General features: G+C 39.6%; 2 protein-coding genes and 1 pseudogene across 2 annotated transcripts; 2 read left to right on the plus strand and 1 right to left on the minus strand.

Annotated features, from left to right (window-relative positions):
* The first annotated feature begins 1,329 nt into the window (after positions 1–1,329).
* Positions 1,330–5,973, plus strand: LOC113590705 (annotated as a pseudogene).
* A 1,784-nt stretch (positions 5,974–7,757) lies between these two features.
* ahsg2 (alpha-2-HS-glycoprotein 2) lies at positions 7,758–10,281 on the plus strand. The gene is made up of 7 exons (XM_027030990.2): positions 7,758–7,964; positions 8,902–9,012; positions 9,098–9,182; positions 9,341–9,498; positions 9,599–9,700; positions 9,819–9,887; positions 10,003–10,281. Exons 1-7 carry the CDS (start codon positions 7,758–7,760, stop codon positions 10,279–10,281), a joined length of 1,011 nt encoding a protein of 336 aa, XP_026886791.2.
* Positions 10,282–17,253: 6,972 nt separating this feature from the next.
* On the minus strand, positions 17,254–22,640 carry LOC113590710 (profilin-2-like). Its single transcript, XM_027030998.2, has 3 exons — positions 22,312–22,640; positions 20,798–20,990; positions 17,254–19,531 (listed from the first exon to the last, which is right to left on the minus strand). The coding sequence occupies exons 1-3, from the start codon at positions 22,438–22,440 to the stop codon at positions 19,434–19,436; spliced, it is 420 nt and encodes a 139-aa protein (XP_026886799.1). The 5' UTR covers positions 22,441–22,640; the 3' UTR covers positions 17,254–19,433.
* Between the last annotated feature and the right edge of the window lie 1,223 nt (positions 22,641–23,863).

Raw genomic sequence — 23,863 nt, forward strand, 5'->3', positions numbered from 1 at the left:
ACCATTGTTTCCAGCTGTGTGGCAAGTATTGGTAATTTGTGTAGCGTGTTTCAATGATTGACCTAAATAAATATGTTTAATTCATTAACTAATTAATAATTAGTGCCATGACAATAAATTCCATTGACCATTTTGCATGCGTGTGTGTGTGTGTGAGAGAGAGAGAGAGAGAGAGAGAGAGAGAGAGAGAGAGAGATAGAGAGAGAGAGAGAGAGAGAGAGAGAGAGATTGTGATGTTGTGATCATTAGATTCATTATTGACTGCACATTTTCTCAACATTTTCCAAGGTTGCTTTGCTTGACCATAGCAGGATGGCAGATGCCTGGATTTGAATTCCAGCAGTAGTAAAAAAGGTACCAAGGAAGAACCAGACACACCATGCTGCGTTTGACTTCATTTTAGTCTTTTTATATTTTTTCCATTGTTATTTTAACCTGTAATGATTATGCATTGGGAGAGCCCTTGCTGACACCCAACTAATTTGTTGACAAATAGGTCTCCAACTAAGTAATCTAATCAAATATTGACAAAAGTCATGTGTGGCTCATTCTTTTGCTTTTTCCAGGTAAAATATTTACTGCATTGTCTTTGCATTGGTTGTGAATTATTTGCTTGTCCTTCATTTATGACAGTACTTGTTGCTGGATTTGGCATTAATAAAAATGAAATCACAGTGGTTTAATACTTATTTCATGTAGGGATTGGATTTTCTATTAAACAATATGACAGCCACAGTGTTAAATTGATTACTGTAATTGTAATGCATTGGTGGAATAACTTGTGCTTGTAGTCCAATGGAGATGATTTGAAATTAACAGATTTTGAAAAAGTGGATACTGTATTGTAGTTAAATTTAAAATATCATAGTTTGAATATGACTCTGGAGCTTGGCATCTCTTTATGACTGTAGTTCAATGGCTAATACAATTGCACAACTAGATCTGAATAAATCTTGATAAAGCAACTGAAATGAAGTAATTGATTACAGAACCATAGAAAGAACCATGGGTCATATACGCATATACTGTATTCTGGTTTGTGGGCATCCAAAATCAAACACTAGAATAAGAGCAGAATAAAATGTTAGAACAAATAGAATAAAAGTAGTAAGGACTATAACTCCTTTGGTATTTTTGTCCCTCTCCTAAAAGATCTAAATGTCAATGTAAAATTTTTGGTTGACTTTTCATATCAAAAATGACTTTTTTCCAATTGAAAGTATTTAGCAGATTCATCAGTTCATCAGATCTCAGTTTGAAAGAGGCAATGTTCTGAATTTATGGCAATCAGGTGGTAGTGTTTTAACTAAATATATTACACTTTGAAACATGGCACAGGTAAGACACCTTCCAGCTCCTCCCCCACACATTAATGTTCCTAACAGGTACTCTCAGCTGTGTGACACCAAATCATGCCAGAACGGTGTTATGTGTGTGAGTCAGAAAGGTGTTTACCGATGCCACGACTTCCAAGAGCTTCAAGACAGACACCTTTTACAGAAGTCAGAACTGCACAGTGGCACTGCTGGGCTGAATAGGGCCACTTGCTTTCCTTACCTCAGCAGCAGAAAACACCAATACAGGTATTCCTTCCAAGAAGGCTTCACAGGGCAAAAGTTCCAGACCTCCACCATCTTCTCTTTTGAGAAAAGAGGTTTACTCCACCCTAGAGGATGCTCTAGTGCCCCTGAATGTGATTCTGAGCTTCCATACGGTCCAGAGTGTAGGCACTCTACTATGGTGCCAGTTGGAAGGGCAGGTCCCCACGCTGCAGTTGCAAGCCGTTTGTTTACACCACACACTGCGGCATATGTGAAATGCCAAGCCAGTCAACCTGGAGCCCCCCCACGTGGTGGCCGACGGCAACTGGCACATGGTGCAGGCCACCTTGCATGGCTACATGCTGGGCCTCAGTCTGCAGGATGCTTCCTGTGCCCCAGACACATGCCACAAGGAGATGCATCTGAGAGGGGCAGAGTGGGCCTCGGTTGCAGAATCAACACATCGGCACTATCCAGAGCATCTATATTGGTGGAGTGGGGGAAGAGCAAGCCTGGTCAGACTCCTACTTCCTGGGCTGCATCCGAGACGTCCACATCCAGGCCCAGTTGATGGTGCCGGGGTCTGGGAGCGCATGGCCTGTTAAGCAGGTTAATGTCAGTGTGGGCTGCAACAAGACAGATGAATGTGAGGGCAGCCCATGTTGGAACAGAGGCAGGTGCATCAGTCTGGGATGGAAGAACCACACGTGTGAGTGTCACCGACCATACGAAGGGTATGACTGCTTGGAAGGTGAGGCTATGATTCAGAACAATGTAGCTTTGCAACAAAAATACTATTTATGAACTTTATGTTAGAGTTAAGATCAAACAGGACATCAGCAGCAATTCATTCTCCTTTGCTAAATTGTAATATTTCTGGATCTTTACAGAGTACATTTCTGCCCGCTTTGGGACTAAAGATTCAGAGAGCTATGCTGTTTTTTCTGTGGAGTATGATCCTGGAGACACATTCACCGTGTCCATGTTTGTCCACTCCAGACATCTGCATGGCTTGCTGCTGACTCTCTCCAACAGCACCAGCCTGTATTTCCACCTGTGGTTGGAGTGGGGAAAGGTCAAAGTTCAGGTGGACATCTCCGATAGCCTTCAGGGCCACAACAGCATCAGTGATGGTCACACTCATCTTGTGAGCATGGATGTGGAGAAGGCAATGCTGTCTCTCTCAGATAATCAAAACACATGGTAGTGTAGCCATGCAGAACCTGTAGGTGCAAAAGTGGGATACACTGCATGTCAGGGGTCTGCCAGACCGCCGGGCCACATTAGACTCCAGGTGCCTGCAGTTCTTCCTCATCAATGCCCCCTGGCACATGGTGGAGGTGACACACAGCTGCACTGGCAATAACTCCAGCAGTGTAAGCAATCAAAACTATGGAACTAAATCATCAAATGAAGTCTACAAATTAAACCTACAAAAAAAGAACAAACTGATAATGACCCTCTGCTGTTGCCTTACAGAAAAAACCCTGTCTGATACAGCAGGGTAGCAGTATGAACAGGTGACGTGGTGTGAGCTGTCTCCATGGCCCTTGAAATGAATTACATAGTTTGTGTCAATTTTAGTTCTTGGGTGCCTATTTCCACCTATAGTTCCAAATAGTCCCACAAGTTTCCAAGGGGACTGACCTTGTGATGATCTTGGAACCAGACCATATAGATTTGGCCCTGTAAATTCTAATGTCATCATCCTGGAACATAGGAATGTTGGTGTCATTTTTTGCTTTGTTTTGGTTTTTTTTGTACATGGATTTTATTTGCTTGGACATGAAGCACAAATGGCAAAACATGGTCAACCAGAATTCATTTATAGACCTGCTTATTTTAAAAAAAGATGATACTTCAATCAAACCAACATAAGGCATTAAACAAGTTGCTGCTATTGATGTAAAATATTTTGTTTGTGTAAGGCTATTTTTTTTCCCATAGAGACTACACAGTATGATTGCCTTAGTTTGATTGCATAAATCAATTATGATTGTCATGAGTTCTGGTAAAGGTACAAAGAATTTGCAGGGCCAGGGATTATCCCACGATGGATTAACCACATCATAATGTGAACAGCAGAAAGGCACCTACATGTGGAGGTATACACGTCTCAGACAGTTACATCTATTAAGATATAGAAGTTCAGCCGTAGAAGTTGGTATCACCAAATCAAATCCACAAATGGGTTCTTCCTACTATTGACTCAAGATAATTCGCAAATCCAGGCATCTGGAACTAATACATCTGCCAATACGTCCTGAACCTGAATTATCCACTTATAATAGGTATGAGTATATTATATATCTTAACGGATATAGAAAATGTGCATGTGCATTGAAACAAATTTTGTGTCAATTTGTCAGGGATATAAGATCTTTGTGTCATTGCCTCAGAAAGGATGCAGTGAAGAAGATTGTCTGCATCCTGAGAAAGAAGGTGCAGCATAAGGCATTTCTCATGTAAGAGCAGAAAGCTTATGTTCATATCTATGTCTAATACACCTGATATCATTTTGTCAGATATCATTTAGCATTCCCTCTATCTGCGGCTTGGAGTGAGTGGGACTTAGCACAGATTTATGTTGAGCAGCACTATGGCCCTGCAAAGCTGGGGAAGTCATTACCTCTGTCTTGTCAACATTATAGGTGTTACAAATGTGACTCTTCATGAGGGTGACCCCGTGATCGCATACAGAGGCAATGGGACATTCTGCCGGCCCCTCCGCACTATCTTACTGGAGTTCCAAATGAGGAGGCACAGCAGCTCCCTTCTGCATGCCGATCATGCATCCGAGTTCGTCACTGTCTCCTTCCAGGACAGATGCCTGGTGCTGGAGCTGCAGGGCATAGTGGGCATCCTCTGGCTTTGGGTGTGAGGCACAGGGGCAGTGAACGATGGACGCTGGCACGTTGCGGTACTAAGCATGAAAAGCCCAGCAATGTAGACCTCTGCCTGTACCATGGTCCTGGACCATCAGCTGGATAAGGCCTCTGTCTCATTCACAGCTTTTGGAGATCTTGACTTCCTAAGAAAGGGTGTGGACATCCTGCTGGAAAGCAGGGGGCCCAAGGCTGGAATGAGTCTGGAGGAATGCCTGGGCTCTGTGGAAGTGGGCGACCTTTTACTGGCGTCCTATGCTGAGGTGAACCTGCACCTGCCCAGACTTCAGAAGATGTTTGTGAGGCTGTCAGGGGCTCCATACCTGAGCTGCCAGGGGGCTGGAGTCTGTGATTTCAATCCTTGTCAGCTTGGAGTGAGAACCTCTTCGACCACTTCCAGTACCAGTGTGCCTCTAGCTTGAATGGGTCAAGCTGCAAGACCATGGTGGACCCCTGTGCCCCAAATCCTTGCATTCATGGCACCTGCAGCGCAGCCTTCACAGCTTATGAGTACCTGTGTGAGTCAGGCTATACTGGACGAAACTGTGAGCACAAGGTGAATGTGTATGTCAGACACAAATGCCACAATTGGGGCATTTGTCTCCGTGGCCACAGATGATATGCCTGCCTCTGCCCTAGGAATACAACTGGGCCTCTGTGAATGTAAATAAGACCATCTGAAATGTCCCCAAAAAGCCCTCTTCTTTTCTTAAAACAAAATTAGTTTGAAGTCACGTAATATTTTTACCTCGATTTCAGTTACAGACCTTCCGTACAGTGACAGGATTCCATGAGTTAACCACCTTTTTTAATGTGATTTCATTATTTCTACATAGTTTACTTTTTACAAGTGGAAAATGATGACTCAAAACAATTAATCATTGATACCTGATTGCTCTGAATACTGTGAATATTCATAGGTTCACCAAGTTTCCCAAATTGCCAGTCTCTGTCTGTAGGATTGAGCGGTGGAACTATAGCTGTTTCAATGGTGGGAACTGCTCATCTGTGGAGGACTCATCTGACTGCCTGTCTGGTTTCACTGGACAGTGCTAAAAAATTGATGCAGTAAAGTAAAAGCAATACAGTGGAATTCATCATGCTGCAATTAATCTGGACAAAGATGTGTCCATTAATAGACCATCAGTAATGATCAGTATTGGTCAGTATTTTTAGTATTTATATAGCCTTAATCTGGTCTTCAGTTATTTTTATCTTTAAACAATCCTAGTTTTCTGACAAAATAGTCCTTATGGGTGGGTGTTTGAGAGTTGACTGTTTTTTTCCCTCTTTTTGTAGGTGTGAGTCAGAGCTGGACAAATGTATATCCAACCCATGTTAGAACCAGGGGTACTGTCACAATCTCATTGATGAGTTCCAGTGCATGTGCAAGATGAGCTACACCGGTGAGCAGTGCCAGATCGACATCAGTGACTTTTATCTTTACATATTCCTCCTCGTGGCAAAACATTTTCCAGCTCCTTGCCTACCTTATCTTGCAGCTGGACGACAAACCCGAGTTAGACTGGAATGACCATGATGAATAGATTCTGAGTTCGAAAAGAGCAACAAAGGGAGTTTCAAACACTTAGAGTCTTTGTCATCAGTGTGGACCTTTAGCATGTGTCTTTAAGGGGTGGCCATGTTTAAAGAACAGCAGGTATGATTATAGAACTACTCATTTACGGCAGTCTGACCTATGCTGGCAGACTGTGTGTCAGAGCAGAGCAACACTCTCTGGGGATGGTCTGGGAGAGAAAGTGGGGGAAAAAAAACATTGTGTTCTTAACAAAGTAAATAATGTAAAGAGAGAATATCAGTTTTGGTGGATTAGAACTATATATGTATGCTGTAGGCTGTAATCCATGACTAAGTATTAACATGAATTAATGAACAGTTTTGTCTTTCTAATACTAATTAAAACAATTAGACACAGTGCACATAGGGTCATGCCTTTTAGAAACCTTTGAATATTTGTCAGTTTTTGTGCCTTGAAATTATTTGCTTTGTTTCTACTTATTTATTCATTTAGATTTTTGTTTTTATTTTATTTTGTTCAAACATGCAGAACGAAGACATTCATGCAGATTCTAACTTTTGAGATTTTTTTTCCTCAAAATGTAAAATCAGACAAAAGTCTGAACAAAGATCAGTGTGTGTGTGTAACTTTTAAGATATTTTTTAGGTTGTTGAAGAGTATCCTCATGTTCTGAATACGCATGGCCTGTGAGGTCGTCTGTTTACTTTGGCCCATAATGTTTGCGCAAAAAAAAAAAAGTCATATTTAAACCAGTCCTTTTACCTTGAAAGGGCAGGTGAATGAGTTTATGAATGAACAGAGGTGAATGATCCATTTCATAAAATGGTGCCCCCAGCGATGCAAAATGGAAACTAATGAGTATAGATTCCGATGAATGCAATCTGATTTGTAACCTGCTAAAATGATATTAAATGTTTAAAAACCATGTTCTGGGATCTGTCTAAGGATTAGAAATACCTCTCGACATTTGGTCAGCTGTTTGTTTAGAAAGGTCACTATCCTTTGAACTGTTAATGAAAATGCTTTTTTTAATTTAGGAAATTAAAATATGTCCTCATTCTTCATTCAGTGTAAGACAACTCTAAGAAGGAGAACCAAGAACTGGAAAAACAATGAAACCCTAGTACTGTAACAAATAATATGACAAATACATTGCATTCTTCTAAATGTGTGCACGTCAGTAATGATCTGATTTGTGTATTACAAAACCAGACCTTTTCCTCTGATTGTGAAAAAGGGGTTATATAAGTATGAGACACTGAAGTCCACTGGCCCTGGATGTTATCTGTGAAAAGGGGAATAAACGCATTGCCTGAGACCTGAATTGACCCATTAAGCCTCATGCGTCATAATATTTACCCTGCCTGCACTGTCAGATTAGAGGGCAAGAGCATCTGCCCTGCAGAGAAAAGGGGGAGTGCTCTCTTAAACATGGAGAAAAAAATTTCCAGAAGTATTTCAAACAAGTAAGATTTGTTAGGGGAAAGTGCAGTGGATGCAGTGACCCAGTCGATAACTGGATATGTATTTTCCTCTAACCACAGATGGCCAAAGTTTAAAAACACCATGACATCCCCTCATCCTATTTATCCAAGGCCACTCAGTTTGTCCACATTAAACAGGAGTTGCATCCACCCAATTTGCCCAGACTTCCTTGCTTGCGCAAGGTCAGTCAAAAGCGTTCATGTTTACCTCACCCACGTGATGTAGGGTGTGAGGCATATATGACTAATGGAGCATGCACTTGGTCACCTTTTGCTGAACAAGAGTGCTCCTTTTGCATTCTTTATCATGAAACTCCCAGTGATACTTACAGTTTTAGGGATCGTGGTGCTGGGAACATGGGCTCAGCAGCTGCCCAGTGTCACCCTGCCACCCTGTGACTCGCCGGAGGCTGAAGCTGCTGCCCAGGTGGCTCTGGAATTCATCAATGGCCAAAACACACATGGTTACAAATATGCTCTGAACCACATTGAAGACATCAGGATAACTACAAAGGTAAGTTGGTGAAGGTACAGGATTAGGAAGAGGGGAGTGTACAGCTGGAATGCACTGTCAGAGAAATGACTTTACAAGCTTGCTTTACCACTTTAAAATATTTTTTAATTTACTGTTCTAATATTACAATTCATCTGACTATCAAAATCCAGAGAAGCTGTACTATGTGCAATAATACAGGCTTTTAAAACATAATACATTTTATGGGGGGGGGGGAACACTTCAAAATGACAGACACTGACTGGACAAAATGTGACTGACAGGATCACCCACTTCTTATGAGAACAAAACAACTGCATTCACACAGGGGAAATAATGCTACAGATTGACCAGTACATTTCTTGCACTGATTCCTTTTCCCTCCCTGCCTATCAGCTATTTTGCACAGGCATAGGATAGTAGCAGAGGCTGTATTCATGTTTCTGGTGTAGGGGCTTTTGAGAATGATTTGGATGTAGGGTATGCAATTGAAGAGAAGGGTGGACTCTGTGGCTAAATCTGGTAGATGAACTGTAAAATCTCAATCAAAAAAGCAAAAATGTCTTGCAGTCCTTTTTAATGTACCTCACAAAAAGTACAGTCTAGGTGGGGCAGAGGTTCTCATTTTATTAATAATAAACAATTTTAAGAGGCCAATCAGGCTGGTCAGTGGTTTACAGTGGGTTGTGGGATGAAAAATCTGGGAAGGAGAAGGTGTGCCAAATATCAGAAAACAAATCGCATGAGAATAAGCAACTTAAAAGCAAAACACATGAACCTACAAAGTACACATTAAGGGACCATTCATAACTTACTCTACAGTATTTCCATCAGGATTATACCCATACTGAAATAAAAAAGAATAAATACATCACCTATACAAATAAACCATTTCAAATAATTACATTATAGCAATATTAGGAAATTCAATTCAAATAATATGTTTGTCATTTCACAGGCAGATGGAACGCAGACATATCAAATGGAAATAGAGTTTCTTGAGACTAAATGTCATGTCCTAGATCCCACACCTGTGCCTCAGTGCCCTGTTAGACCCAAGACTGAAATGGTAAACTACTTGTCTGATTATTTTTTCCTCTGCTTTTTTTTTTAATAGGCAACCTAATGTCTTGTCTATCTCTCCCTCCCCCCAGGCAGTTGAGGCTGACTGTGATGTAGCTCTCTCCAAAGCTGCTGAGGTCATGTCTGTGGTAGCATTCAAATGTAAAACAGAAGCAGGTCAAATATAAACGCTTACTTAAAAATATGGATACAGGTTGCACTTAAGAGTGCATAGACCATGTGCTTTTTCCAGTACTGCTTGGGAAGCATTTTCAAACATCGCAAACATCGCATTCATGTGCTGTTCATGCTGCCTTTATTATCTTTATGAGCAGAATCTAACGAAGATATCTGTTTGGGCTGCCCAAGACTCGTCCCGCTGAATGATACTGCTGCCAACCAGTTTGTGGTAGCATCTTTGGAGGTCTTCAACAAAAACCACACTTTGAATGCAACATTTGCACTTTTTGAGGTTGGAAGACTCACATCTCAGGTAAAATAAACAAATAAAAACTAATGAAAACTACAAAATCTGTGATTTAGTAACTTGATTCCATCATATTCAATTTTTATTTAAATTCTTATTTTTGCAGATTTTGTCTGGTGGGCCTAAATTCAAAGCAGAATATGCCATCATTGAAACAAATTGTACAAGTTCTAACGGTATCTGTGTTCCTCTAAAGCACACTGAAGCTGTAAGTATGTTTCAAACAAATACAGGATCATAATATATTAGTTGCATGTCTGTGGTTTGACCTGCATTGCTGGTGAAATACGTTGTAGGTTTTTTATGTTTTTTTTCCTTCCCCATAGCGCCATGGTTTCTGTCTTGCTGAAGGTGTTGGCCTTATGAAAATTGACTGCAAAATCTTCCTTCCTCTGGTAACCACTGTTTCCCCCACATCATTTGAGTGGCTATTTGGCAATACATATGTATTGATAACAAGAAACAGTTTTTGTCAAGTTGTTCCCCGAATTGATTTCTCTCCTATGACAGGCCCCAGCTGTGGATCCAGCCACCAACGCCACTGTGCTTGCTCCTGCATTTCATGCTCACACTGCTGGGCCTGGTTACACACCTACCATCCATGCTCTGACACACCACAAGCTGACTCCCTTGCATGACCCCACCACCAGCGGTCTACTCTCTGCAGAGTCTGCCGAGTCGACCGAGGTGGTATCAGTTGTCGGGGTGCCTATTGTGAAGAGGGAGGTGGTGGTATCAGACACACAGCCACAACCTCACAGATGCCCTGGGAAAGTCAAGTTTTTCTAAGTCAGACCCCATTCAACTCTTAATTGTTCCATAGGTTTGGCTTTCAAAGAGGCAAACGCTTGGGTGGTTTTGTGCCATCAGCAGGCTGAAAACTGAACTCACCAGTATTTCTGGGATAAATGTACTGCCTTGAATGTGAGCAGTACAGTTTTCAAATGGTGCTAAGACTATTTACATCCAGGCAATGTATGACCTGTACCATTTTAATGTAATAAATATCCATTAACCTGATATTTTGCTCTCTCTGCATGACAAAAAAAAATAATGTTGACCCAGTATTGCTTAAACTTTTAGACAAACCAAAGCATTTTCACCATCTCAACTAACCTGTGTAACTTCAGCACAGAAAAGAAAAAACAAGGCTGAGCCCATCATTACTAAATCCACAGTACCCAAAATACTGCAGGACATCTGTGAACACTCATGCTTAACCATACTGTTAAGCTAAATGAGACTCCACATCATACTCAAACCAACCCAAGAGACAGAATAAGACTCAGACTGCCTAAACCAGTTCTGCATACACCTTGGAGACTTTTAGGTGCTGTAACAAGCCCTTATGAGGTGGTTTTTAGTCTGACTACAGTGCCTACACTCAAGCTGCAACTAGGAATGAACAGTAATCATCAGATCCTCCACACATAAGGATTCTACAATTCAGATTACTTATCTTATTTGGCATTGTCCATATTTAGTGTACATTGAATATTTTTTTCTGTAAAGTCTGGTTGTTTTGAATGTCCACAATCAGCCATAATGCACACAGCATAGGACTGGAACAGATTGACAGACCAGAACTCCACATAATAGATTGGCCAATTTTTTATTTTCTTCATTTTACCTTCACAGGTTTAATCATTCACTTGTCTTTGGAGGGGATGGGTGGTAAATCATCAGCGCAGCATACAGGTAAAAATGATAGACACAGAGGTCACAAACTATCAGGTTGCTGGTATGGACATGGTAGCGCACTAGAACTGTTTGGCTAAAAGGTGATACAACAGACCCTGGTTTTGCTAAATGGTCCAGCAGCTAACTTTGAAAGGAAGCCTGGAGAAGTCCTCAGAGGATCAAGAACCTGAGCATGTAAAAGGTACCTTGAGGCTGGAAACATGATTCTAGTGTTGAACATTTGGCACTATCAATGACTCCAAGGCTTTGCTTCAATAGTACAATGAATTTGACATCTCATTTTGGTGGCTCAGGAAAGGAATTAAAAACAAGGGAACACTTACTTGGGGCATTTTACCTTGCAAGACTGATATGGGGGGAGAATCATGAAGGGTTTTGGATTGTTCTTTTCTAAAATGGGGAGAGATGAATGGAGCCTTTCCTCAAAAGGGGGTAATCCAGCAGATTTTAGAAGCTTGATGGGTAGTGGGATGTCAAACTCTGGCATTACAAGATGATCTGATGGTAAAGCTACAGATGCCTGTTTGTAGTTACTATTTGCACACAGAGACAGGCTGGAATGAAGAAACACTGTATTCAATAGGGTGTGGACGTGAGGTCAAATTTCTAATTGGCCCAAATCTAGAAACAGGGTCAAAGTTATGATAAGGAAATCCATAATGGTTATGACTAGGTTGATGATAGAACATTGATGGTCAGTTAGGGTACAACGGAGTTGCTGGGCAGCACTGCAAGTATTCAATTGGTTCTGATGTTTGGGGAACATCCCGGTAAGGAGGCTATGCAGCCTCTGGCATTTTGGTCAGGCTAAGGGTATATGAAGGTTTTTACCTTTCACCAACAAATTTTTAGTTAGGGCAAACTTAAGAGCCTTTATGACCATTCCATTATGAGAACAGGAAGCTAAAGGAGGACTTGGAGCCAAGTTCAGAAAGGGACAAGACATTTTAGCAGGCAACCATCACAACCAGAGGGGTAGAACATGAGCATTCCACTAGGGGAGAAATCAAAAGTTAGTGCAAAAATAGCCATTCAACACCTTCAGCATCTCTCTCAATGAAGGCTACATCTTGCAAAACCGTCTATATATGAAGGCCACAGCCTGAAGGTATCTTCAATAGCAGAAGTGGTAGGAAGTTGCCTGCAAAAGACAAATCAATTTCTGGGAAACCAGCAACTCAAGTAGTTACCAGAAACCAGTTAATTGTAAAGGAGCGTCATACGTCTGTCTACAAGCAAACCATAATCAAAAGCTGTAGTTTTTCCAGATATTTTCAGCATCATAGGATGTTCAACACATTCCACGCAGCTGTGGCACTACTGGGGAATTAAGAAAACTTGCACCCTTGACGGTTTCCCAGAAGTGTTGCAGCTTGGAAACCCAAAACCAAATAAATGCAAAAGGATTTCAACACACCCCTCCCCTCATCAGATCACAAATACATATTAAACCAATTTTAATACACATGGACTGCATGACAGACTTTTGAACCTTCAGAAACAAAAACAATCTTACATAGCATTAATTTAAAGTGAAGGCTGCACATATAAACTATCCTCTATAGCTTTTTCAATTTAGCCCTTTGTCAGGATTAGCCTACTCACTGGCTTGGTCAAACTGATCACCTTTGGATCTCTTCGTGAGCCTGGTTAAGTCCTCATAAGTCCACCATTTATACATTCACCGCCAAGTCCAATGAGCAATTTTCCAGAGTGTACCTTCAATTCAGGCTTCTCATTGGTAACTCGGTCAGCTAAAAATCGTCCTGTGTAATCGTACTTCAAAAACCCACCGAGTTAAATGTTACTTTACCTCTCAAAGCAGCACAGTGTCTACGAGGGCTTACCCCAATAACAAATAAACACATTAGCGTCAGATTCGTTCCGTTCTGCGCCATTCGCTCAAGAGCACACACAGAGCGCTACAAAAGTTCAAACGATTCCTAAACTACCGTTTGTAATTTACACGCGCCAATTGGGAAATTTTCAACACATGCTGGATGTCTATTGGAAACGCAGTTCAGCGCCGAGTCCGATGGGTAGTGCCGTGTCATATTAAATTAAGTATGTATACAAGGCATAGACAGGTTTATTTTGCTTTCTTATAACGGTTACCTAACGACTGGCATAGGAAATAGAGCATTATTCAAATTTGAGCACGTTCAATCACTTTTGTATGCAAGCCTTCTGTCTCTGGTACAAAAGAAAATGTACATTTTGTTCTCAGCACCGACCGTTCCTGAACAATTTAGCTAAATCAGAATAAGTGAGAATGTTACAACTTACCCCTAGGTTACCTACTTAGAACATTCGCTACAAAGTCTGGTAAACTGATACAAACATAATTCAATGCAATTTTGTGTTCCTTGAGCCAAACGAGCTTTCCAACCTAAATAAATATAATATCTGCATGTAGATAAATATTATTAGTGAAAACGTGTCAAACTTAAAAAACAAATCGAACCGCAAATAGCAGGATGATCTAATTCATTTACATGGCATGGTTTTTGATGACCTGTGGACCAAAATAAATTCGTATGGGGGGTATTGTTCTCATTGTTTCTTGTATAGGGTAGCAGACAACACACCCTACAAAACTAATTTCATGGCGGTAGCATTAAGAGCTGCTCTTCCGACACCCCAACAGAATCACGTTCCGCTGGAACCTGTTTAACTACATTTTTTAAAAATAAATAAATAAATAAGAATCAGTGTTACATTTTACCCCACGTTAGTAGGAACCCTGCGCTCCCTTGGTGTTAGTTTAGTCAAACTTTGTATGAGAATACTTTTAGTTTTGAATTAACCAATTTTCTAACTGAAGACAATATCCTTACATGTTAAGATAAAACAATGCAATCTAGTAATAAACATTTTAAACGTTATATAGTATTCCCCATTAAGCATGTGTTCCTTGCCAAAACTGTTTTCAGCACAATATATAACAAATGCAAACTTTCGCAGTTCTAGCATGAATGCCAGAATATAACCAGTAGAAGATGAAACAGGTTTCACTCTTGTATATTACTTAAAGGAACAATACATACTGTACAATCTTGGCCAAAAGTTTTGAAATTAGCACAAATTTTGGCTTTCACAAAGTTTGCTGTTTCACTTTTTATGGTGGCAATTTGCATTAACTCTAGATTGTGAAGAGCGATCAGATGAATTGCAATTAATTGCAAAATCATTCCTTGCCATGAAAATTAACTTCTATCACAAGAATTACTGCATTTCAGCCCTTCCACAAAATGGTCTGCTAATATCATTTCAGTGATCTTTTCATTAGCTCAGGAGAAAGTGTTAACAAGGACAAGGCAGCTGATATCACTCTGTCATGCTGAAATAGAAGAGCAGACTGATTGCTTTTAAAGGGTGGTGGTGGTTGAAGTTTGTTAACACTTTGGCACCATGGCTAGGAAACTCCCCAGATCTCATTCCCATTGTAAACCTGTTCTCAATTCTCACAAAGGGTGGATAAACAAACACAAACTGTGATCAACTCCAAACACTGATTAGGCAAGAATGGGTTGCCATCAGTCAAAACTTTGCCCAAAAGCTAATATCCAGCATGCCAAGGTGAATTGCTGAAGTCTTGAAGGGTCAATACTGTAAATATTAAGTCTTTGCTTAAACTGGATGTATTTAACAATGGCAAGTTAAATAAACTTTTGAAATGCTTATTATTGTACTTCGCTAGATCATATAAACATCTGACAAAAGGATCTAAATATACTGAGGCAGTAAACTTTGAAAACAAATTCGTGTCTCTCAACTTTTGGCCACAACTGTATACTGTGTAGTACATGGCAGGCTATTTTGAACAGATAGGAGTTGTCTACTCTATTACTTGCAAAATCAGCTTTACATTGGAGAAACCAAGATAAATCTTGCTGACCATATCGATGAATACTTTTGGACCATCAGAATTAAGAAATTGTCATTTCTAGTGGCAAGGCATTTTAATGTTAATGGAAATCGGCTTAATAACATATCTGCTTGCATTGCCTGTTGTTGGTATGGTAGCAATGAAGTTAGGAAACTCCAGACTACAGAGCATTATATATTAGTCAAACTTAGCAGGTCACAGTTGTAACAGTGACCAAAATCAAATATTACTAGAGTCATAGCATGCAGGATCATAAATAATGTGTTTGAGATGGTCAGCTTCTAAAGTTCATGGTTTTAAAACACAAATAAATAACATTTATCCCACATCTGTTTTGACCAGTTTGCTACCAGTTAATACCTTTATAGCCATGCAAGCAATAGAAATGCTTCAGTATTTAGATAACATCACTGCCCCAGACAGAAGCATTCAACGCAACATTCAGAATGACAAAAAGCAACTACATTTACCAAACTTAGTTGATGCTTTTATCCTTGCCCAACAGGAGCCTAACAGTGGCAACTTAGCAGTGGTGGGGCTTGAACCAGCAACCTTCTGATTACTAATCAAGTACCTTAACCACTGAGCTAGCACCTATATACTGTGGTGATATAGTGTTGGTCATGCCCAGTTTTCCTTAATTCATTTACATGTGTAGACTAGCATATGGGACACCACAATGTGACATGCATGTGCTCAGCATTAGTCAGCATTCAACATGAATGAATGAAGTTAAACTTATATAATGCCTGTTTCAAATCCCAAGGATCCTTTACAATCACTGTTTTTACATCTAGTCAACACACCGGTGAGAAACAGCAGCAAACTGTACACAGCATACTCTCAACCAGAAACCACAGCCCCCTGGGGGACTGCATTAGGTGCAGGAAGGTGAGAGAAGATAACACCCAGAACAGGGTGCCATCCATCACATGGCATACAGGCATACAGTAATAAACACCCACACACTCACACCAGGACAATTTTTAGGGTAGCCCATTTTTACATAACCTCCATGTTTTTGGAATGTGGGATGAAACCCACGCAAACAGGGAGAACATGGAAATGCCACTTAGATAGGGACACAAATCTGAGACCCCAGTACAAGCCACTGTGGGATCAACACACAGTATATCCTCACAGGTGCAGGGCAGAAAGCAAACAACAGAGTAGATGTAACAATAAAGCTAGGAGATGCAATGGTGTGGTAGTGTTGTGGACCTAGGGTACGAAATGCAACTGGCATTAATGGCTTTTGTGCTGGATACTCCAGCCAAACACTGCCACCTGGGGCGATAGCTTTTGTGCTAGATACTCCAGCCAAACACTGCCACCTGGGGCGATAGCCTGCAGAATGACCAAAGCTATCTAAATTATTTAGTCATAGATTTCTGTTAGAATAGCAATTAAGCAAAGGTAAGCAATGGTATGTTACTTTGCAGGAGTCACCAATATAAATGGTTATAGAGCCACTTAAATGCCTATATACCATTCATGGTTGAGGGAACAGGATCATATTGAATGCTATCCAGTATCTCCTTACCTTTTTACATATTTATATTGTTAATTCATTAGTGTAGATCAAGACACACACAAAAACACCTTAATTAAATGGAGATAAAATCATGACATTTATTCTGTGCACCATTAGGGTCTTTACAATTTTATGAATGAGACAAGCGTTGAATGTCAGCATTAATGCTGCAATGTCAATGATCTGCCACCCAATATTCAGTCAAAAGTGGTTGTGTGGTCTGCCTGATAAGTTTGTAATTTACACAGCTGTACAATTTGCAGCTGTGCAAGATGTTTCTCAGTTAGTGAGAATTTCAGCTTTTTTAGTTTTACTTGCATTTACATTAGTGATTTTTCATTTAGAATGCCAATTTCTTATTTGACATTTTTACATTTAAAAATACACTAAATAGCATCACTTAGAATTTTTTCACACTAATATTTTAAGAGGAGGAGGTGAAAACTAGCAAAACTAGTTTGACAACCATTATACCAGGGAATACGCTAAATATTTATTTATAACAAAATGCAAATAAAAATGAAGTACAAGTCCTTTCTTTGTAAGTCTATAAATGCAGCAAACATTATGTCATCACATCTACACAGAGCCCTTGAACAGCCTAGGACTCAGGAACAAAAAACAACAAATCCACTCATTTCTGGTTGGAATAGATTTATTTGATCTGTCTGTAAACAAGGTGGTTATATCATGGCATTTTCCACACAAATTGAGTTGTATATCAGCTGGTCAGGTGTATTCAGGAGTAGGAAAGAAGGGAGCAAAAAGAACATGATTTGATGTTTTAACTTTAATCTACATTTTCCACAAGCCCTGCAGTTTGAATTTAGGCCAAATATCCATAAAATGGGTGCCATTTATGAACTGACTCCTTAGAAGCCAGCAGTTTAAAATCCATCTCACAGTAGCAACAGATCATGTCTACATTATGGCACAGGATACAGTTGTTTTTTTTTTAATCTTTTTGGATCAAGTATCCACAACAACTGACTAGTGGTCTCTTCAATTAATACCACCAAAACTCAAAAAAATTAGTGTACACAGTTTACCTCAATGTCTTTTTTGCTCATTTAATGAAGTATTTGTACCATGCTGACATTTGATACATAGCAGTTGAGTAAAGCACAAGGTAATGAAACTCCAAATGATTTCCTGAAAATTGCGGATTAACAGAGATTTAGTGTTCAACATTTTGAAGTGACCAAAGTTAGCAATAAGACTGCCACTTCATCTATTCAAGACATTCATGAGAACTTCAGGTAGTTACCATTACAGCTTCCGTTTCCCTCCACCAGACATTTAGGCCATTAATAGTGTATAATCATGAAGTTAATGTTATTGTTTTTGAAGTGCTGATTTTAGCATTTTTAAAATATGGCAACAGATGAAGCTAGCAGTCATCCTTCAAAATTTTGTAGTGATTGTTAATTCCCCCCCCCCCACCCAAATGACAAAAAAATTGGTCCTATCAGGAAACAAACGGACACAAACCCAGAGTTGCAATAGGAGGGCAGTGATTAAGAAATAAATCACTTGAGCTGGCTAACAGTTCTAAATGGTTGAGCTACAGCAGCGATGGAATGTCCTTACAGAGTCCAGGTAATGAAGGCCCTTGACAAGTGACTTTTACCAAGAACTTGTAAATGCTGATCTGCCATCATACTCAAATGTTGGGGAGAATTTATAAAAAAAACAAAAAAAAACAAACAAAAAAAAAACCCACAAACAAACAAAAAAAAACATTACACCAAGGACTTACAAAAGCACATCTGAGTACAACAGCAAAAGCATGTAGGGATGTAGGACATTTTATATTTAAAAAAAAAAAGAAAAAAAAAAAGGGGGGGGCGCAGAGTTATGGTAGTCATAGTGTGGTGGATGGCAGGGTAGGAACGAACAGAAGCAAATTACCTGCTTGGATCAGAAAACGTGAAGCCACCTGTCCAAATGTACATATGGAAAGTTCGGACAGAGGTATAGGAGCTAGTTAGTTATTTGCTGGGGAGCATGACATTAAACTAAAAAGATATGCATGCACTTTCTCCTTCCAGTCATGCTAAACATAAGGAAGACTTTTTTTTTTTTAACTCAGCAAGGCTCAGAGCACTGGAGAGGCTTAAGTGTAAAGATGGACCACTAGTGCCTTAGGAAAAAACACTTCATTAGTCAGCAATCTAAAGATCAATGTAGGTGGTCCAGTTTGGGTTTTTTCTGTAATGGTCTGACTATGTACAGTATGGTTTAATTTTAAGTCTTCATAGAACCTGCATGCTTGTTTTTCTGTGGCACTACAAGGGTGGCAAAAGGGACAGGTTTGCTAAATTATAAAAAGAGGATAAGTGTCAAGGAAAAGATTCACCAAAAAACAAAAAATAAAAATAGTAATGGGGCAATGATGGATCTGCTAATTGTAGTGTATTTAGTGTTTTAAAGGTGACAGAACAGGGTAAGGGTAGTGGATGTTAGTGAGCTGCTGTGTGGATGGATGGGTAAGAGCCACTTCAGTATCCAACCTTCCTCAGGTACTCACACATGGTATACATTTTCTTGTCCTCCGTGAATACCTTCCTTTACCATGACTACAACCAATACTGGAGTACATAAGGGTGGGGGAGGGGGGGAAATAAAGACAACTAATGAACAAACTTGAAAAGAAAGAAAAAGTCTTTCCCCCAGTAACATAGGGACATTATAGAATCTTAAACCATTCTTCAATTGCTATTAAAATTTTCCAAGACATTTAACTGCTTAAAGGAGAAAGCTTAACAGCAAACCTCACTTATGTCCCTCAACTGATACTAAACAAGTTTAATTACATTAGAACCCCGAATCCCTCAAGTATTTCGCCATCGAATATGCCTTCTTATTCAGTCCACCTCCATGGATCCCTTCTTTGCCCATTACAAGAACCAAGACTGTAAGAGAAGAAATTGAGAAGGTGTTGAAGTGGTGTGGTTAGGGACAAAAACAAGAGAAAGGTGCATTTTAATGAGAAAAATATAGCACGCGTGATCCATTTCTAAAGAGAACAAAAAATGAACACGCTTGTCCAAAAGGTGTCCATGTTGATTTGGCAATATTTTGGTTTCCAACTAATCACACAGAACTTCTATTAATTGCTCCATGAACCACAACTAATATCTCAACAAATGACAGAAGAATCCTAGTTGATATGAACAGCTGATTATAGCAACATTTGTTTGCACTAAACATTAAACCAATAACTAGATAAAAAGTCAACTCCTCCCCCCTTTAAGAATTAAACATTTTATCACATTCAGATCACTTATACAGCAGCCACAAGGATCATATGACATGAGAAGCCAAGTAATGCTCACATGGTTTATTCCTAGACAAATTTGCAACAAACATTGCTATAATAATGGCGATGTGCAAATTGACATCAGCCAAGCGAATACATTTCTGGGAGTCCAGAATTTCAATCTTGATAGTTTCTGTATTATGTTAAGAGCTACTAATTCCATTTACAGCCCCCCTCCCTACACATTCCTGAAAGCAGTCTGCAAGTTTACAAATGTTTTGGGAACAGATTTCCAGAGAATATAATTAACTGACAAGACATGGAATGGAGTGTTTGGAATGGAGTGTTTGAACAGGAGGGGGTCATTAGTGTAGCAAATTGAAGTGCAAAACTTGCCACTGGAGGTATTCTAGGGGAGACCTAAGGGCACTAAGAATGCAGGGAAATATCTACTTGTTTGTTTAAGGACATCACTGCATTCACCTTTTTAAATATATAAACAATAAATAAACTTCTATATTAATTGCCTCAATATTGAGAAGGCAGACATGTGCCCACGTTTTGACATCCATTTCACGCTGATATTGACAAAATGAGAACCACAAAGACAGACTGCATGAACATCTTGGCATAGAGGCAAAACAGGTAAATGGAAAACTTAAACATAAAAGTGTGGTAAGCAAATCCATATATAAGGCAATACATTAGCACCACTGGTACTCCCTGCCCTGGTACAGGAGAGTCAGACATTTTAATTGTATGTATGAGCAGGGACGATCATATTTATTACATTTTTATATAGTCACATATTAAAGTGTGAAAGTCTTCAGGCTTGTTTGCCTGTACTTACTTCTAAGGTGAATTCCTCAATCCCATGCAAAACAAGTTTAGTCATTTACAAATACACAAAACAGTTTACCTCTTGTAGCTCTGCCTACAGCAACATTGTATGTCGGCTCCCCACTACAACTCTTCGTCCTGAGGTCCATAGTACAGTCTCCATCAACAAACAGGCTGTCTCTGATCACAGAGCACTTCTTTTTCCCTAGGGTGAGCCCACAGGCGAAGAAGCTCTCTCGGTCTTTGCCGATTAGCATATCGATTTCATCAGCCTACAATTAAGGATTGCAGATGAGATTAACCAGTACAATATTAATTGGTTCCTAATTAGATTAAGTGTACCATACTACATGTAACCAACCAACCAACCCCCCACCCCACAGGACACCTCAAATTTGATCTTAACCAGTTTAATCAAATCAGATATATAAAATTGCCAAAAAACAAACAAAAAAAAAAAATCGACCCACAGTTGATTCCATGCAGTGTGTTCTGCACATCACCCCCTCCCCCCATTATGTTGGTGTACATAAGAACAGCATTACCATAGTCTTAGGCAACCAAAACTGAACGTTACACATTTAAAAAGGCTGACTGATGGGGCACAACCCATTAGGGCTACCATCTCAATTTTTTAAACGAAAAACGAAAAGACCGAATAAATGAGCGAACAAGACGCCATCTTTGAAACCGACGCGGGCTGTGTTCCTGCAAGGGGGAGACTATACGGGCGCCACTGCGCTAACTTCCTTCAAGCAAGGCCTAACTCGAAAGCGACCGGAGATAGAGGGAAGGGGTAAAAAGCAGCCCGTGTCCAATGATTCCATGAATCTGAAAAACCATAACTAGGACGTATACCGTGATTATAATTCGTCACATTTTTAAAACATTTAGTTTAACATGTGCTAGCAAACCAACAGGTGAATAAGGCAATAAAAATGTGATTGTGTCATAGCCTGCTTCGATAACTTTCCCACTTTCGAATCAGACATCAACGGAAGAGGTTTTAGTTGATCAGCGTTAGACCAGCTAGACAGATTTTTTCACAACCATCTTTTCTGTTTCTGGAAATTCAGCTTCACGACTGCTATTAAAAGACGCGTATTCCATTTGGCGACAATGTATTGTTTCTATAGCATTACGGAAAAATAAGAGCAAGGCCTTTCCGTAAGATATCCATCAGCTAATCCAGCCATCGCTAGCTTTTTTACGTTCTACTGCTGAGTGGGCCTACATAGCTAGCTGACATGGTAATTCATAAGAGCGAACAATATATTTGTTGAATTCGATAGGAACATCTAGTTCTTGTATCCAAGAGAAAACGAGCGTTTTTACGATACTAATTATAGCAAGATGACATTCCATTGTCATGCAAGTTAATATTAACGCTGCTCATGTAGCTAGATGGCTGTCTTTGTAACTACAGATCCAGTAGCTGAGGCCGGTTCTCCGATGCACGCGTGCTAGCTAAACTAGCTTGCTAACCGGAACGTGGCGATGGGACCATACAAAGATAGTAATCTAGCCCCGACCCTAAACGCTTTTTGTTGTTGTTGTCGTTTTAAATCAGTAATTGTAATTTTGAAGTCTTACCGTTATACCGCTAAAAACACCGCCGGTTATACATGCCCAAACGTATTTGGCGTCTATATAACCAAGAATGGCGGCTTCCATGCAGCTGCCATCGCCCATCAGGTTATCCACGTAGCTTTGCCAAGACATATTTCTGTAATTTCTAATAAGATTTAAGCTTTGTATAGACCCTTGGATTTAAGACAGAAGTGCTATGGCAGCTGGCAGGTCGTAAGCTAAATCAAGTTTCACGTCTTCAATTGTCTCCAGAACGTTACGTTCTAACAGATCTGGGTTTGGGCAGGGAAGAAAGCCGATGAAATTAGACAACGCCTGGGTGTAGTCCGTGCATGGATCACTCCGCGCAGCCGTGTACGGTTCGGTCATTTTTATGGTCATCTATGATGGCGGAAGGGAAGAAAACTACCAATTAATTAGTCCCTTTTTAGCCTCTGTACGATCAACTTCAAAACCTGATTTGTAGTATTTTTTCTGAGGCACAGACAATTTCTGAATTCGCACTATATTACGGTGGAATGATTTTCGAGTTTAAATCGTGGGATTCAACAATCCCATCAATTCTTACTTGTTTTACAAAGGAATGGTTTTTTTAAAAAGAGATTTAGCACTTCTGTTTGTCTAAGAAGGAATAAAGGATAATTTTAACAAAAACATTAGATAGGATAGGATACCCTAGGTCAAACCTGTCTGCACAGTGTTGCTCCAGAATTTAACAAATCTGTATTTCACCCTGTATTTATGTTCCCATTTATATCAAACAGTGCTGCAGTACAGGTTACATGATATCGAACATACTATGCTTAGCTTAGCTGAACCAATCTTTAAAAAGTCTCTATATTTTGCCTTGAAGACAAGTGTTTGAATCATATGATTGACTATAACTATACAGTAAATTGCAAAGATAACTCATTTTTCAAGTGACAAAGTAATATGACTGTGTACTATAACTGCCTTCGGTGATGTGATCTTGCCTGATTTAAATTAGAGCTTAGCTAACTTAACTACAATAGGTCCCTGTACAAGAAAACATCAGAAACATGGGAGTGTTTCCATATGGAGACAAAGTTCATTAGACACCTGATAAGTGCTTTAAAAATGCAAGCATTCCCACTTTAGGATGTTGCAGTGATGGGATTCTCCTGATTTTTTTTTTCTCATGGAGTGCATTCTTGCTGTCTGAACTGATTATGTGATTGATTATATATAATAACTGATTACTATAATATAAAAACATGGACACATTATTTTAAGGACGGTTTAATCTGTTACTATCTTTTGGTATGATTATATGAATTTTGGGATATTATCTTCTGGCTATAGGCCTATACTTTAAGGACATAATAAGATTATTATACATTTACATATTATAATGGATACTTTAATGGATCTTGTTCAGGTTGATTTTGAAATTTTGTCATATTTTTCTATTGTATCTACAATCTAAAGTAACTTCAGTGTGCTCTGTGTGTGACAACATGTAAGGCCTATACCTCAGTTAGCGTAAAATATTCATAAAGGGTTAAAACCGCAAATGAAATAAGCCTTCCATTCA

This window comes from Electrophorus electricus, chromosome 18, assembly GCF_013358815.1.
Source record: "Electrophorus electricus isolate fEleEle1 chromosome 18, fEleEle1.pri, whole genome shotgun sequence".
NCBI lineage: Eukaryota > Metazoa > Chordata > Actinopteri > Gymnotiformes > Gymnotidae > Electrophorus > Electrophorus electricus.

Coding starts and splice junctions, on each gene's coding strand:
- ahsg2 (XM_027030990.2), top strand. CDS start 7,758: ATGAAACTCCCAGTGATACTTACAGTTTTAGGGATCGTGGTGCTGGGA. Junction 9,013..9,097: donor TTAGACCCAAGACTGAAATG/GTAAACTACTTG, acceptor CCCTCCCCCCAG/GCAGTTGAGGCTGACTGTGA. Junction 9,183..9,340: donor CAAATGTAAAACAGAAGCAG/GTCAAATATAAA, acceptor CTTTATGAGCAG/AATCTAACGAAGATATCTGT.
- LOC113590710 (XM_027030998.2), bottom strand. CDS start 22,440: ATGTCTTGGCAAAGCTACGTGGATAACCTGATGGGCGATGGCAGCTGC. Junction 20,991..22,311: donor GTGTTTTTAGCGGTATAACG/GTAAGACTTCAA, acceptor CCTTAATTGTAG/GCTGATGAAATCGATATGCT. Junction 19,532..20,797: donor TGTAGGCAGAGCTACAAGAG/GTAAACTGTTTT, acceptor CTTCTCTTACAG/TCTTGGTTCTTGTAATGGGC.